At 45.9% G+C, this 17,922-nt stretch overlaps 1 protein-coding gene across 4 annotated transcripts in view; it reads right to left on the bottom strand.

Moving 5' to 3' along the window:
- CCDC88A (coiled-coil domain containing 88A) overlaps positions 1 to 17,922 on the bottom strand; it is a 552,486-nt gene that overhangs the window by 251,756 nt on the left and 282,808 nt on the right. For all 4 annotated transcript variants that reach the window (XM_030196448.1, XM_030196447.1, XM_030196444.1 and 1 more), the window contains 2 exons: positions 10,606 to 10,750; positions 10,323 to 10,507 (listed from right to left, as the gene is read on the bottom strand). In XM_030196448.1, the coding sequence (XP_030052308.1) occupies positions 10,323 to 10,507; positions 10,606 to 10,750 (330 nt within the window). The remainder of the gene's footprint in view (positions 1 to 10,322; positions 10,508 to 10,605; positions 10,751 to 17,922) is intronic.

Here is a 17,922-nt window from a genome sequence, read left to right as displayed (position 1 = left end):
TGATCCTTTAACTTTGGACTCAGCATATTTTTGGGAACACTGTAATATTCTGGCATCTGAAGTTAGTAGGAGGTGATTTTGCATGTTTTTCAATTACTTATATAGCACAACATTGAACACAGGAAGGTTTTTTTAGCCAATGATGAGAAATAGATCATATGGATCATTATGTAGATCATTTGTAGCTCCTTAGACTAACAAGTCTTGTGCTTCATTTTTCCTATATACTTGTTTGTCCTATATAGTGGGTCACTGTTGTGGTTTTAGAGGTTTTTTTGACTTTATTGATCCCACATCCAGTTTGTTGATTTTGTAGTGGATTCTAATCACTTTTTTTAAAAAACCCGTTTGGCACCTTAAGATTATCACATACGATCACACCCAAGTCCCACTACTCTTTCGTGCACAAAAGTTGTTCGTCCCATAACTGGCTGAAGTTGTATTTTTTTTCAAGATAATATAATAGATGCAATTAGGAAAGAGAATTCATAGCCTGCAAGCTAAGTTAAAACCAGCACTGGTGGAGGAAATGATGTCATCGACCCGAATGGCAGCCTGAACACGGAGCTCCCAAACTTCTGCTAAATATTAGCTTCCTCTGCAGTCATCATCAGGCATATATCAGCGTGTTGCAAACTCCTGACCAGTGGGACAGAGACACTATCGCATGGAATGACAGCTACCTGGTCTAAAGCGGTTGATTTACAAGCATACACATTTCAGCAAAGGGCGGCGGCCCTGGGCCATGAAGATCGTGGTGAAAAGATGGCGGAGAAGCCGCAGTCACACCCGGAAGAGTCCCCACCCACTGAACCTGGTGAAACACCTTTGCTGCAACATTATTCGGTGACTACAATATGTACCTGGCTCCAGGCAATTAAAACAGACCATAAAGCACTCCGCCAAGAGTTGATGACACTGGATGTGGACCTCCGCAGAGAAATAGCCGAGGTAGGGCATCGCGTGGCTGAGACGGAAGCAGGCCTGGAGGAGCATGGGGAAGCTCTGAACGCATTAGAACAGCAGCAAAAGGACCAAAAACAAGAAACCCGGTACCTACTGGATAAAGTAGAAGATCTTGAAAATAGGAGCCATCGCTCCAATATACGGATTCGAGGTTTGCCAGAACTTCCTGAATATACAAAGCGCGAATCAGTGGTCCAGCGCATTGCGGCTCATTTATTATCTGATTCTGCAACTCCCCAAGCTCCTTCCTCCATCCGTATTGAATGAGCACACTGAGCTTTGGGGCCAGACAGCCTAACACATCTAAGGACATAATGGTATGTTTTACCGAATTTAAAACAAAAGAGGCAGTGATGCACAAAGCAAGGGCGGCCAGCCCCCTGGTGTGGGACAGCTATCCGACAGAGATTTATCATGATCTTTCAACTACTATCCTCAAACGGAGGAGTGAACTATGACCCTTAACACATCGATTACGGGAGGAAGGAATTTGCTACAAGTGGCAACATCCTTTTGCTCTGGTATTCTATAAGGAGGGTAAGCTACGCAGGGTGGGCTCACTGGATGAGGCACGAGAATTCTTACCTGCACACAATGAGACTGAGCCACCTGCAAAGGCCTCCATGCTTGGCAATAGGAAGCAGGATACTCCAAAGTGGCAACAAGTATCTCAGGGCAAAGGTAGACTTCGGAGACAGGCGTCAGGGAAGCAATTTTCTGCTTTTAAAAAAAACTTTGACATCTTTGCCTGGTTAGTAGCATTTTACTGGAACTGATCCTGGGTGATGAGAGGATGATCCTGCAGAGGCCATAATTTAGCGACGACTAGCAGGTGGCTGGGAGACTCACTTCCCTCTCTTAGAGGCATGACACAGTTAGAGAAGTTGATATGCCTTGGATGGTTTGGGGGGGGGGATTTGGGGAGGGGGGATGGGGGGTCTTGGGGTATTACTGTGGGACTCGGTGGTTGCTGATTAGGCCTGCTAGATGCTGTGTAACTTTTAATGTTTGTGGCCTTAATTCTCCCATGAAGCGCAAACTGATGTTTAAAGAAATGCAACGCCTGTGGGCTGATATAATGTTTATTCAAGAGACACATCTGAAGCAGAAAAATTAATCAGGCATAAAAAAATACCCCTCCATCTTGTTTGCTTCCAATCATTCCAACATGAAAACAAAAGGGGTCCTTATAGCTTTATCCTCCATCCTCCCTTGGCAAGCGCATCAGGTTCTCCTTGATTAGGAGGGCAGATTCTTGTTAGTCACAGTTTCATTGGGAAGTGATCAGTATACCCTATTATCGATTTACGCCCCTAATGACAATCAAGGAGCCTTCTTAGAAGGCTTAGAGATGCTGCTGCAATGCCATAGTGAGGGGCGGATAATAGTGGGTGGTGACTTTAATCTTACTGAAGACCCACTGTTGGGTAATTCAGCACGACAAATACAATATGCAAAACGAGATACACTTTTGCTTAAACGTTTTATGGCACAGTGGGGATTGGTGAATCTTTGGCATAAAACCCATGGTCGGGAGAGGGATTATACCTGCTTCTCCCCTAAGCATAACACGTTTTCCGGGATAAATTTATGGTTGGGAGATGGGGATGTGGTAAAAGTATTGCAAGTGGTTATCACTGAAGCTCGCACCTGGTCAGATGCCTCTCCGGTAGTACTGATGCTCAGGGGCACAGCCATCAAGTTGGGTCCCAGATATTGGCTGATGAATGAGGCATTACCACAAAACCCGCAGATTATAGCCACTCTGGAGAAACACGTTAAGCAATATTTAGTATTTAATGATCTGGGAGACATAGCGCCAGCCACTCTATGGGAGGGATTGAAGGTGGTCCTCTGAGGGCATATCATAGCATTACAGGCCCATCTTCAAAAAACCCAGTCTGCCAGGTAGCATGCCCTTAGAGAACACATAAAAACTTTGTAAAAATTGCACAAGGCTGATCCCTCTGACTCCAAGAGAGCTGACACACTGCATCAGCTGAGGGTGCAGCTCAATGAAGTTCAGAAGGCTGAGCTCTCCGCCCAATTGCAACAAGTATAACAGAAATATTTTGAATTTGGCGATAGGGCTGGTCGTTTACTGGTTTCTAAGCTCAAAAAACAGGCCCAACGTAATCATATCTTTAGCATTCTGAATGCCTCTAGGGCACAGTGCATGTCTCCAGAACAACTACAGGAGGCATTCTATGATTTCTATGCAAAGCTATACACCCCGGAATTAATGGCACCCAGGCAGTTATTGAGAAATACCTCAGCGAGCTTAACCTCCCCCAGATTTCGCAGGGAGAGAAAGACTATCTATCTAGACCTATAACTTTGGAGGAAATTGAATGGGCCATAACCAGCCTCCCCCATAATAACGCCCCTGGCCCTGATGTATTTCCCAACAAATTTTATAAACTCTTTGCTAAGCATTTGGCACCTGTCTTGTTGAGAGTAGTTGTCTCTTTTGATACAGCACAGGGACTACCCTATTCTTGGAGGCTGGCGGCGGTTACACTAACTGCTAAAACCGAGTAAGGATCCCCAGCTATGTAGCTGTTATAGGCCAATATCTTTATTGAATACTTATTATAAAATAGTCACAAAGATATTGGCTAGGAAACTCCAGCTAGTTTTGCCTCGTTTGGTACATAAGGATCAGGCGGGATTTATTGCGGGACGCCAAACTCATGATAATATTAGATCTTCGATACATCTGCTCCAACAGGCGCAAGATGACCAGATACCGGCATTACTACTATCAACTGATGCTGAAAAAGCACTGAGAGGGTAAGCTGGCCGTTCATGTTTGCAGTGTTGACATCTATGGGGATAAGGGGGGGGCGAGACTTATCCTGGCTCCACTTACTTTAAAAAAATCCACTGGCAACCCTGAAAATTAATGGCACATATACCCAGCCCTTAGAGCTCCACAGGGGCACCTGACAGGGATGTGCAGTCTCCCCACTACTCTTTGCTATTTCTATAGAGCCCCTAGCATGCCTAATTAGGGGGGGACCCTGCGATCGGAGGGCTTATCAGGGGGCATAGGTAATTAAAAAATTATGCTTTTTGCGGATGATGTTCTCTTGACCCTTTCATCCCCTGAAACATATTTGAAACAAGTCATGGAAATTATCACTCATTATGGGGGAATATCTGGGTTTAAGGTTAATGTTACTAAATCAGAAATACTTAACCTTACAGTCCCTCAGCAAGAGACAGATCAATTGAGGAGGGCCTTTCCATTTGCTTGGGCATCTAAATCTACCCTATTGATCCAATTTAAATGCCTAATCTCTGCAACGCAACCAAACTAAAGCACGTAATGGACATAACACAACTCTTCCGTTCTCCGATTTCTTGATGTGGCTGTGCCACATGATCTTGATCTTACCACATCATCCTGTATTTGTTCACACCGGAGCCTGCAAAGGCCTCTCCGGTACTATGTAAGCCACATTGAGCCTATAAATAGGTGGGAAAATGTGGGATATAAATGTAACAAATAAATAAATAAATATTTAGGGGTCCACATTACTCCCACTGTGGGTTATTTAAAGCTAACTTCCCCATGATGATTTCTGAACTGTTTGCGGAATTAGATAGGAAGGGCTTAATGTATCATGGCTGGGGCGTATTCATGCGATAAAAATGATGTTATTGCCCAATACTATATTTATTTTTGACTCTCCCTCTTTCAATACCTCATAGCTTTTTCATGAAACTTAATTGCAAGCTCTTTGCATACATCTGGCAAAAACGCCCACCATGAGTGCGGAGATCCATAATGTTCCAGACAATCTCTAGGGGGAGAATGGGAGTCCCCAATTTTCACCTATACTAACAAGCAGCACAACTTAAAATTTTTGCAGACTGGATTCCCTTCATCTCAAAAAAATGGCTCCATTGGGAAGAGCATGGCTGGGTACCTGCTTTGTTGGCGATGTCTTATGGCTACCAGGGAGTGATCTGTTGGCCCTTATATGGGGATTGCCGGTGGGAGTAGGACACTTGCTATCCAATTGGTACTCTATACGAAAGAAATTCTTTCCAGATCGCAAGTATTATTTGCAGACATTCCTTCGTTGGGCCCCAGGATTCCCCACAGGCTCTGACGACCCGGTTTACAAAAGATGGGCATATGCTGGGAAATACACACTGGGACACTTTTGGGACAATGGGAAAATAGTCAATTTTGAGGATCTGCAAGAGGAGTTTGAGTTGGAGGATAGGGACCTCTTCCATTATAGTCGGGTGCGAGACTTCATTCGCAGAAAGATTGGGGAGGAATTAAGTTTGTCTGAAACAGCACTGGAACAAGCCCTTCGGGGTGGGGGAGGGAGAGGTAGTGTTTCTTGCATATATTTAGCTTTATTGTCATATACTAACCCTCAGCTCTGCTATACCAAACGCTGGGAGGATGCAGTACAAATCACCCCTCCCCCAGAGAGCTGGGTGAAGGGATACCGCTTTTTGCTGAAACCATCAATAACACAGTCTCTTGTAGAAAATAGTTTAAAAATATTATACTGATGGTATTATACTCCTGAGTGCTTACAAAACATTTATCCCCAGGCCTCTGCTGACTGTTGGTGACACTGTGGCGCAAGAGGCTCCTTTCTGCATATCTGGAGGACGTGCCCAGTGGCTAAGTCCTATTAGGCGCAAGTGCTTCAGCTGGTTCAGTGACTTCTACAACAGCAGTACCCATGCAAAGCAGAATACAGCGAATGATACATACCTGTAGCAGGTGTTCTCCGAGGACAGCAGGCTGATTGTTCTCACGACTGGGTTGACGTCCACGGCAGCCCCCACCAACCGGAATAAAACTTCGCGTGCGGTCCCGCACGCAGGGCACGCCCACCGCACATGCGTGGCCGTCTTCCCACCCGTGCCCGCTCAGTTGAATGACAAGCAAGGAATGAGTAAAAACGCAACTCCAAAGGGGAGGAGGGAGGGTAGGTGAGAACAATCAGCCTGCTGTCCTCGGAGAACACCTGCTACAGGTATGTATCATTCGCTTTCTCCGAGGACAAGCAGGCTGCTTGTTCTCACGACTGGGGAATCCCTCGCTCTCAGGCTCACTCAAAACAAGAACCCAGGTCAATTTAACCTCGCAACGGCGAGGGCATAACAGAAATTGACCTACGAAGAACAACTACCTGAGAGTGCAGCCTGACCAGAATAAATTCGGGTCCTGGAGGGTGGAGTTGGATTCAAACCCCAAACAGATTCTGCAGCACCGACTGCCCGAACCGACTGTCGCGTCGGGTATCCTGCTGTAGGCAGTAATGAGATGTGAATGTGTGGACAGATGACCACGTCGCAGCTTTGCAAATCTCTTCAATAGTGGCTGACTTCAAGTGGGCCACCGACGCTGCCATGGCTCTAACACTATGAGCCGTGACATGACCCTCAAGAGTCAGCCCAGCCTGGGCGTAAGTGAAGGAAATGCAATCTGCTAGCCAATTGGAGATGGTGCGTTTCCCGACAGCGACCCCTTTCCTATTGGGGTCGAAAGAAATAAACAATTGGGCGGACTGTCTGTGGGGCTGTGTCCGCTCCAGATAGAAGGCCAAAGCTCGCTTGCAGTCCAATGTGTGCAACTGACGTTCAGCAGGGCGGGTATGCGGTCTGGGAAAGAATGTTGGCAAGACAATTGACTGGTTAAGATGGAACTCCGACACCACCTTTGGCAGAAACTTGGGGTGAGTGCGGAGTACTACCCTATTATGATGAAATTTTGTATAAGGAGCGTGAGCTACCATGGCTTGAAGCTCACTGACTCTACGAGCTGAAGTAACTGCCACCAAGAAAATGACCTTCCAGGTCAAGTACTTCAGATGGCAGGTATTCAGTGGCTCAAAAGGAGGTTTCATCAGCTGGGTGAGGACGATGTTGAGATCCCATGACACTGCAGGAGGCTTGACAGGGGGCCTTGACAAAAGCAAGCCTCTCATAAATCGAACGACTAAAGGCTCTCCAGAGATGGCTTTACCCTCTACACGATGATGGTAAGCACTAATCGCACTAAGGTGATTCCTTACTGAGCTGGTCTTGAGACCAGACTCTGATAAGTGCAGAAGATATTCAAGCAGGTTCTGTGCAGGACAAGAACGAGGTTCTAGGGCCTTGCTCTCACACCAGACGACAAACCTCCTCCACTTAAAAAAGTAACTCTTTTTAGTGGAATCCTTTCTAGCGGCAAGCAAGACACGGGAGACACCCTCAGACAGACCCAACGAAGCAAAATCTATGCCTTCAACATCCAGGCCGTGAGAGCCAGAGACTGAAGGTTGGGGTGCAGAAGCGCTCCATCGTTCTGCGAAATGAGAGTCGGAAAACACTCCAATCTCCACGGTTCTTCGGAGGACAACTCCAGAAGAAGAGGGAACCAGATCTGACGGGGCCAGAAGGGCGCTATCAGAATCATGGTGCCGTGGTCTTGCTTGAGCTTCAGTAAGGTCTTCCCCACCAAAGGTACGGGAGGATAAGCATACAGGAGGCTGGTCCCCCAATGGAGGAGAAAGGCAACCGACGCTAGTCTGCCGCGGGCCTATAGTCTGGAACAGAACAGAGGCAGCTTGTGGTTGGTCTGAGAGGCGAAAAGGTCCACCGAGGGAGTGCCCCATCTCGGAAGATCTTGCGTACCACTCTGGAATGGAGCGACCACTCGTGCGGTTGCATGACTCTGCTCAGTCTGTCGGCCAGACAGTTGTTTACGCCTGCCAGGTATGTGGCTTGGAGAAGCATGCCGAACTGGCAAGCCCAACGCCACATCCCGACGGCTTCCTGACACAGGGGGCGAGATCCGGTGCCCCCCTGCTTGTTGATGTAATACATTGCAACCTGATTGTCTGTCCAAATTTGGATGATTTGGTAGGACAGCCAATCTCTGAAGGCCTTCAGCACGTTCCAGACCGCTCGGAGCTCCAGGAGGTTGATCTGAAGATCTTGTTCCTCTAGGGACCACAATCCCTGAGTATGGAGCCCATCGACATGAGCCCCCCACCCCAGGCGAGATGCATCCGTCGTCAGCACTTTCGTGGGCTGCGGAATTTGGACTGGACGTCCCAGGGTCAAATTGGTCCGAATGGCCACAAGGCCGCAACGAGGCGCCCCGCGCTAAATGACGAGGGGAGACAGTTTTCTTTCCTTTTTTTTTTTTTTGAAAAAGAAAACGGAGCAAAAGAAAACAAACGAAGAAGAAAAAAAAAACTCGCGTCTAAGACGCGATCCGGTTTCCGGGGCTGACAGAGAGAGAGACGAATGCGGCTCTCTCCAGCGCGGAAAAGAAAAGACTGAGCGGGAGCGGTCGCGCACGGGCGGGAAGACGGCCGCGCATGCGCGGTGGGCGTGCCCTGCGTGCGGGACCGCCCGCGAAGTTTTATTCCGGTTGATGGGGGCTGCCGTGGACGTCAACCCAGTTGTGAGAACAAGCAGCTTGCTTGTCCTCGGAGAATGTTTATTACACTTTAAGCCTCCAGAAATCAATACTCTTCACCATAAACTGGCAATTCATTTTTTCACTGCTGCCAAACTGCATTAGCTTGCGCCTGGAAACAACAGACACTACCTTCTATGCAACCTGTTCTTCACAAAGTAGACTTTTTGTTTCAAATGTCTAACAGCAATGAGTCGGACTCGCTAGTGTTATTTAATAAGTTATGGCAACCATATAAACAATGGAAAACTCAATCATCAGCACCACCTTGATTCCGGTGGGAGGGGGGTAGGAGATGGGGAGGGAGGCTGTATAGAGGATAAGTTGTACTAGCTTTTTGTTTGGCAAAATTGGCTGTGTCCATTGTTTGGGGGGGGAGGGGGGGGAACAGCGCTGGTAGAGGAATACAGGTACTTCATACCTAACTTGCTCAAGGATTTCAAAAAGAAATCTCTACCATGTACATTCCTGTCCCTAACCTAATCTTACCCTATCCATCCCACTGGTAACATACACACATTGAACAGCGTGATTTCCTTTTTTTTATATATATCTTCTCAGCAATAAAATAGTTTGAAGTCGTTAACAGATTTTCAAAATGAAACAATGCAGGCACTTTCTTTTTCAAAATTTGTGTATCATGTATTAAAAATGCCAGCATAGATTACAACTGTGCAGGTTGTTTCAAAATGTCCCTATAAAAAAATTAGTGATGTTTCATATTTCACCTTACAGATTTTGTGACACCAGAAATGTTTTCTACATTTTTAGGTATGTGGAGTGAAAGTGAGCATTTTGATCATTTGGTGTGCCAAGCCAGAATCAAGTCAACAGGTCTGATTAACAGCTACTTAGAACTAAATTAAGTTGCACTAAAATCCCAAACCCCAGCAAGGGTCGTAGCTCAGCAATAGTCCCATCTGCTGCAATATTAGATACCTGGGTTTACATTACTCGTCCAGAACCTGGTATAGTATGGAATTCTTGCAGAAGTGGGGCACAAACTTTAGATAAGGAAAGCAGGTATTTGCTGCTAATACAGGGAGCCCTTTTACTAAAGGGCATTAAGCCCTTAACACAGGGTTAGCATGTGAAAACAGGCTACCATACAAATGTGTTAAAGAATTTTGTGATATTTTTCCAGTTTCTGTGCAGTAATCCACAAGTTAGTGAATTTCCAAAAATATTTTTGGAAGGGGGTGTGGTATGGGGATGGACGTGTTAGCCAGCTAGTAAGTTATATTTAACACACATTAACTGGCTAATATAGAGTTAATATGGGACCATTTATTGCTTCCTAAATAGAAGGTGATAAATGCTCCCATGTTAACTCTAGGCAGGTACTGTGTGCTAACAGTAATAGTGCCCAACTTGCAAAAATAAGACTAGAAACAAATGCTAAAATGTTTTACATTAAATTTGCACTTAATGAGTGGGAAAATCCCACATTAAGCCACAATAACCACAAATCTTAATGCACTTTAGTAGAAGGGCTCCCTAGTGACTCCTTATTGACAAAATAGTAGTCAGTGAGGGGGTCTAGCTTTTGAAGACACTTCCCTCAGATCTTTATTACAAAGGATCCCTCATTGGCTGTGACATGAGTTAGCTGGGAAGAAGGAATTTAAACATAAAAGAAAATTATTAAGGCACATGGCAACTAATTGTTTTTATCTATTTTTTTTAATACTCATTCAATATACATCTTTAGCAAATATATACAGGTCCTGGGGAACTGAGTTCAATTCCCACTTCAGGCACAGGCAGCTCCTTGTGACTCTGGGCAAGTCACTTAACCATCCATTGCCCCATGTAAGCCGCATTGAGCCTACCATGAGTGGGAAAGCGCGGGGTACAAATGTAACAAAAAAATATATATTTTGCGTAAGTAACATCAAGTCAATACCTTCTTGCTTAATCTTTGGTTTTCTTTTTCTAGCTTCAGAATTTTTGAATTGCTTCCTTCTGCAGAACCCATAGCATTTCGCAGCTCTTCTACAGTTTTCAGTAAACTTTGGTTTTCCATTTCCAACTTCAACAACCTGCTTGATGTTAATTCATTGACTTCATGCCCAAGTGACATTTGTGGTGCTGTATGATTGAATGACAAACATTAACAGAACTCCTGTAAAAATTCACTTCATTGGACAATATTGATGGCAAATGCTAGTGAGGATATGACTGCTTACCCTCACATATTTCACCTGTCTTGGATAGCTGCTCTAGTTCCCAGCCAAGATGTAACGATTCATCCATACTTTGCTTTTGGGCCAGTTCCAGAGTCATATTTTCTTCTACCAGTTCTTCAATCTTCTTTCTGTCCATATCTCGCTCCTTAAAATACAATTTAAAAAAACAACAAAAAATATTTTAAAATAACTTTACATATGAAACATTTCAAAGATCATACACCTAACTCCAGTAAGTCTTTCTGATCAATATGATAAACAGAGCACCTAATTATCAGTTAAAACCAGTAAAATCAGACATAGCAACCTCAATATGAAAATGGGATTATCAGTTTTAACCAATAACATTGCTCTGCCCTGAACACTTCTTTTAAAGGAGCAAGGGCTGATCCAAGGCCCAATCACTGTAGTCTAGTGGCAGCAGTGACATGATTCAAAAGCACGCAGGCTGGGACCGAGTCAGTTCCCAGATTCTACTACTACTACTACTACTTAACATTTCTAGAGCGCTACTAGGGTTACGCAGCGCTGTACAATTTAACAAAGAGAGACAGTCCCTGCTCAAAGAGCTTACAATCTAATAGACAAGTGAACGGTCGGTCCGATCGGGGCAGTCAAATTGGGGCAGTCTGGATTCACTGAACGGTAAGGGTTAGGTGCCGAACGCAGCATTGAAGAGGTGGGCTTTAAGCAAAGACTTGAAGATGGGCAGGGAGGGGGCTTGGCGTAAGGGCTCAGGAAGGTCGTTCCAAGCATAGGGTGAGGCGAGGCAGAATGAGCGGAGCCTGGAGTTGGCGGTGGTGGAGAAGGGTACTGAGAGGAGGGATTTATCCTGTGAACGGAGGTTACGGGCGGGAACGTAAGGGGAGATGAGGGTAGTGAGGGGCAGCAGACTGAGTGCATTTGTAGGTAAGAAGGAGAAGCTTGAATTGAATGCGGTATCTGATCGGAAGCCAGTGAAGTGACCTGAGGAGAGGGGTGATATGAGTATATCGGTTCTGGCGGAATATGAGACGTGCAGCAGAGTTCTGAACAGACTGAAGGGGGGATAGATGGCTAAGTGGGAGGCCGGTGAGGAGTAAGTTGCAGTAGTCCAGGCGAGAGGTAATGAGAGCGTGGACGAGAGTTCGGGTGGTGTGTTCAGAGAGGAAAGGGCGAATTTTGCTGATGTTAAAGAGGAAGAAGCGACAGGTCTTGGCTATCTGCTGGATATGCGCAGAGAAGGAAAGAGAGGAGTCAAAGATGACTCCGAGGTTGCGGGCAGATGAGACGGGGAGGATGAGGGTGTTATCAACTGAGATAGAAAGTGGAGGAAGAGGAGAAGTGGGTTTTGGTGGAAAGACGATAAGCTCGGTCTTGGACATGTTCAGTTTCAGGTGGCGGTTGGACATCCAGGCAGCAATGTCGGATAAGCAGGCCGATACCTTTGCCTGGGTCTCCGCGGTGATGTCTGGTGTGGAGAGATACAGTTGGGTGTCATCAGCATAGAGATGATACTGGAAACCATGAGATGAGATCAGGGAGCCCAGGGAAGAGGTGTAGATTGAGAAGAGAAGGGGTCCAAGGACTGATCCCTGGGGAACACCAACAGATAAGGGGATGGGGGTGGAGGAAGATCCATGAGAGTGAACTTTGAAGGTGCGGTGGGAGAGATAGGAGGAGAACCAGGAGAGGACAGAGCCCTGGAACCCAAATGAGGACAGTGTGGCAAGAAGTAAGTCATGATTGACAGTGTCAAAAGCAGCGGATAGATCCAGGAGGATGAGGATTGAGTAGTGGCCTCTGGATTTGGCAAGGAACAGGTCATTACAGACTTTAGAAAGTGCTGTTTCTGTCGAGTGAAGAGGGCGAAAACCGGATTGAAGCGGATCAAGGATGGCATGAGAGGAGAGAAAATCAAGGCAGCGGCTGTGGACTGCGCGCTCAAGTGTCTTGGAGAGGAAGGGTAGGAGGGAGATGGGGCGGTAGTTGGAGGTACAGGTAGGGTCTAGTGATGGTTTTTTGAGGAGTGGCGTGACTACAGCATGCTTGAAGGTGTCGGGGACAGTTGCAGTGGAGAGAGAGAGGTTGAGGATATGACAGATGGAGGGGGTGATAGTAGGAGAGATGGTGTTAAGTAAGTTGGTGGGGATGGGATCAGAGGAACAAGTGGTGCATTTTGAGGAGGAAAGAAGGCGGGCGGTTTCCTCCTCGGAGATATCAGGAAAGGAGGAGAAAGAGGTCTGGGTTGGTTGGTTGAGGGAGAGGGTTGAAGGGTGAAGAGGAGGAGGTGGCTTGGTAGTGAACTCAAGGTTGATCTTTTGCACCTTGTCGCGGAAGTAGTCAGCCAGTGATTGAGGAGAGAGTGACGGGGGAGTGGGAGCGGAGGGCACTTTGAGGAGGGAGTTAAGGGTGGCGAAGAGACGACGAGGGTTAGAGCTGAGAGAATTAGTCAATTGGGTGTAATAGTCCTGTTTGGCAAGGAATAGTGAGGACTGGAAGGAGGATAGCATGAATTTGTAGTGAAGGAAATCTGAATGGGTGCGAGATTTCCTCCAGAGGCGTTCAGCAGATCGGGCGCAGGAGCGAAGGTAACGGATGCAAGGGGTCAGCCAGGGCTGGGGATTAGTACGCCTTGTGGGACGGGAGGTGGATGGTGCAAGGGTGTCCAGAGCAGAGGAGAGAGTGGCATTGTAAGCGGAGACAGCCTCGTCAACAGACTCGGAGGACATGATGGAGGGGAGGAGATTAGAAATACTAGATGATAAGGTGGGAGGGTCAATAATCTGGAGATTCCTGGAAGTAGTGGTTAATGTTGGGCGGGGCTGAGGGGGAGGGTGAAGAAGTGTGAAGGTGATCAGGTGATGATCAGAGACAGGAAGAGCTGAGGTGTGGAAATTGGAGGGTGAGCCGGAAGAGGAGAGGACGAGGTCAAGGCAATGGCCATCACGGTGAGTAGGGGTGGTGGAACAAAGCTGGAGGTTGAAGGATGATGTTAGAGTGAGGAACTGAGAAGCGTGAGAGTTGGACAGGTCATCAACGTGTTCCCTATGGAAACCAGGATGGAGTGGAACCAGATCACATACGGGCTTGATCCCCAACTAGAGTGGCTTCAGATAATGTTTCTGCTATTGCTACTACAATCGGGTTTTGGATTAGCCCAGGCTTCTACAGGAAATCCTGACTGCCCCAATCTGACGACCCCTACTTGACTGTTTGTACATTTGTCCATTAGATTGTAAGCTCTTTGAGCAGGGACTGTCCTTCTATGTTAAATTGTACAGCACTGCGTAACCCTAGTAGCGCTTTAGAAATGTCAAATAGTAGTAGTAGTACATTGAAAGTCTGCTGGGTATTGAAGGCTGTGATAGACAGTCCTAGAGATAGGTTTTACAGCAAACACATTCCACAGTTTAGAGAGGGTCGAAAAGGTGGAGGAGTAGCTCTGTATGTGAGAAATGATATCGAGAACTGAAATGTCAGGGACCTGGGGAAAGGAAGAAGCGATATGGATCACCTTAAAAAGAGATGATAAAACCTCTGTACATGTGCGTATTGTCTACAGACCTCCGACACAATTGGAGGATCTAGATAAAGATCTGGTCACAGATATCCATAAGTTGGGAAAGAAGAGAGAGGTGCTGTTGCTGGGAGATTTCAATCTGCCGGATGTAGATTCGAAAGTTCCGTCTGCTGAATCAGAAAGAAGTAGAGAGATCGTGGATGCTTTTCAAAGTGCTCTGCTCAGACAAATGGTGACGGAACCCATGAGGGAGGGAGCGACGCTGGATCTGGTGCTCACAAATGGGGATAGTGTGTCAAATGTCCGAGTGGGTGCCCACCTGGGTGGCAGTGACCATCGAACGGTTTGGTTTGATATGACTGCTGAAGTGGAGGGCGGCCACTCAAAAATCAAAGTCCTGGATTTCAAGCACGCTGACTTTAGTAAAATGGGGGAATACCTGAGGAAGGAGCTGATGGGATGGGAGGATGAACGAGAAGTGGAAGGACAGTGGTCCAAGCTGAAAGAAGCTATAAATAGGGCCACAAACCTTTACGTAAAGAGAGTAAATAAAAGCAAGAGAAAAAGGAAACCGATATGGTTCTCCAAACAAGTGGCTGAGAAAATAAAGGCTAAAGAGTTGGCATTCCTGAAATACAGAAAGACTCAAGAAGAGGAACAAGGGGAGGAATACCAGATGAAACTGAAAGAAGCCAAGAGAGAGATACATCTGGCGAAAGCGCGAGCGGAAGAACAAATGGCTAGAAATGTAAGGAGGGGTGACAAAACTTTCTTCGGGTATATTGGTGAAAGGAGGAAGACTAAAAAGGGAATTGTGAGACTGAAAGATGCTGAGAACCGATATACAGATAATGAAGAAGAAAAAGCTAATTTGCTAAATAGATACTTTTGTTCTGGAGCAGGACCGCGATGGACTGGCAAAAGTACATGTGAGAATGGAATGGATATAGCACCGTTCACGGAAGAGAGTGTATATGAACAACTTAAAAATCTAAAGGTGGACAAAGCAGTGGGACAGGATGGGATCCACCCCAGGATATTAAGGGAGCTCTTAAAGATTTGTTTAATAAATCCTTGGAGACGGGACAGGTTCTGTGGGATTGGAGAACGGCGGAGGTGGTCCCTCTTCACAAAAGTGGTGATAGGGAAGAAGCTGGAAACTACAGGCCGGTAAGCCTCACTTCGATTATTGGAAAAGTAATGGAAGCCATGCTGAAGGAAAGGATAGTGAATTTCCTGGAAGCCAATAAGTTGCAAGAGCCAAGACAACATGATTTTACCAAAGGGAAATCGTGCCAAACAAATATCATTGAATTCTTTGACTGGGTGACCGGAGAATTAAATCAAGGACGTGCTATGGACATAATCTACTTAGATTTCAGCAAAGCTTTTGACATGGTTCCCCACAGGAGGCTCTTGAATAAACTAGAAGGGCTGAAGATAGGACCCGAAGTGGTGAACTGAATTAGGAACTGGTTGACGGGCAGACACCAGAGGGTGGTGGTAAATGGAGTTCGCTCGGAGGAGAGAAAGGTGAGTAGTGGAGTGCCTCAGGGATCGGTGCTGGGACCGATTCTTTTCAATATATTTGTGAGTGATATTGCCAAAGGGTTAGAAGGTAAAGTTTGCCTTTTTGCAGATGACACTAAGATTTGCAACAGATGGACACCCCAGAGGGAGTGGAAAGCATGAGAAAAGATCTGCGGAAGCTAGAAGAATGGTCTAACGTTTGGCAATTAAAATTCAATGCGAAGAAATGCAAAGTGATGCACTTAGGGAGTAGAAATCCACGAGAGACGTATGTGTTAGGCGGTGAGAGTCTGATAGGTACGGACGGGGAGAGGGATCTTGGGGTGATAGTATCTGAGGACCTGAAGGCGACGATACAGTGTGACAAGGCGGTGGCCGTAGCTAGAAGATTGCTAGGCTTTATAGAGAGAGGTGTGACCAGCAGAAGAAAAGAGGTTTTAAAACACCTGTATCTGAGGACCTGAAGGCGACGAAACAGTGTGACAAGGCGGTGGCTGTAGCTAGAAGATTGCTAGGATTTATAGAGAGAGGTGTGACCAGCAGAAGAAAAGAGGTTTTAAAACCCCTGTATAAGACGTTGGTGAGGCTCCACCTGGAGTATTGTGTTCAGTTTTGGAGGATGTGAAAAAAATGGAAGGGGTGCAAAGAAAAGCTACGAGAATGGTATGGGATTTGCGTTACAAGACGTATGAGGAGAGACTTGCGGACCTGAACATGTATATCCTGGAGAAAAGGAGAAACAGGGGTGATATGATACAGACGTTCAAATATTTGAAAGGTATTAATCTGCAAACGAACCTTTTCCGGAGAGGGGAAGGTGGTAGAACGAGAGGACATGAAATGAGATTGAAGGGGGGCAGACTCAAGAAAAATGTCAGGAAGTATTTTTTCACAGAGAAAGTGGTGGATGCTTGGAATGCCCTCCCGCGGGAGGTGGTGGAGAGGAAAACGGTAACGGAATTCCAACATGTGTGGGATAAACATAAAGGAATCCTCCTCAGAGGGAAGGGATCCCCCCAGAAGTTTAGCCGGCGGTGGGAGGCAGGGCTGGTGGTTGGGAGGTGGGGATAGTGCTGGGCAGACTTATACGGTCTGTGCCCTGAAAAAGACAGGTACAAATCAAGGTAAGGTATACACAAAAAATGACACGTGAGTTTATCTTGTTGGGCAGACTGGGTGGACCGTGCAGGTCTTTTTCTGCCGTCATCTACTATGTTACTATGTGATGGGGAAGATGACTGGCACTGGGGCTCTACTAGAGAAGAAAAGGGTTTAACAGTTAAGGGAAGTGAAAGGGCTGGGGGGGGGGGGGGGGGTTCTTCTGAGGCTTTGCTGTCTTGTAGGAGGAAGGGGAAGAATGCTGCTGCTGTGCCTGCACTGTGGGGAGCTGCTGGGGAGAAAGCACTTCAAGTACAGTTTATAATAAATGTTTACAAAATATATTGTTAATTTGAAACAAGTTTGAAGGTAAACATTAACCTTAAATTGGAAAAGAAAAGTACCTTCAAAATAGTATATGTAAACCACTTTGACTGTTTATCTTCAGAAATGTGATTGCCAGTGTGGAATAAACATTTAGAGGTAATTTTCTGAATTCTTCTATATCTAACATGTTTTACATGGCACTTATAAAACTGCATGTGTGTAAATAGATGCATAGCAAGATAGCACCTAATTTTATACAATCTGATGGTAGGGATTTCTCAGGGAGTAGTCTGGATGGAGCTGTTATATACACATGTAGTTTATAGGTGTAATTTGTTCAAGAACATTTGTGCACCATTGTATGAGCCTGTTTTATAAAGGCATATAGATGCCCACGTTGCCTTTAAAAAACAAGCATAAAATAAACAACTTATTGGACTTTTCCATCACCACATATTATAAAGTTAGTCCCCTAATGGTACATTTCCCCATTTTTCTAAAGTGTTCCTCCTCTCCTTCAGTCTCCTTTCCTTTGGTCCAAAATATAGTGAATGGCTCGATAGTGGCAGCTGGATCAGACTGTTAAGAAGAGTGGAGTCATCAACTCATGTTCCTCTGTAAAACCTGTGTGTCAGCCTACTCCTGTCATTACTACTGCCATAGACTAGCCTCAACAGTGCATGAGAGGGGTTAGGGGAGGGAGGCAGCCATAGCTCATGTTCTGTCTTCTTTATTTCCCAGCTGTTGCTTTTCTATCACTTCAAAGAGATACCCTTTCATTGGTTAATAGCTGTTCTGTATTTAATACAGTTATAGCTGTTTTGACCAGAAAAGGGAATATCGGTTTTTCTTGGCATTAA

This window comes from Microcaecilia unicolor, chromosome 3, assembly GCF_901765095.1.
Source record: "Microcaecilia unicolor chromosome 3, aMicUni1.1, whole genome shotgun sequence".
NCBI classification, from domain to species: Eukaryota; Metazoa; Chordata; class Amphibia; order Gymnophiona; family Siphonopidae; genus Microcaecilia; species Microcaecilia unicolor.
Note: the sequence above shows the minus strand (reverse complement) of the source record. Positions and strands in the feature narration are given on the sequence as shown.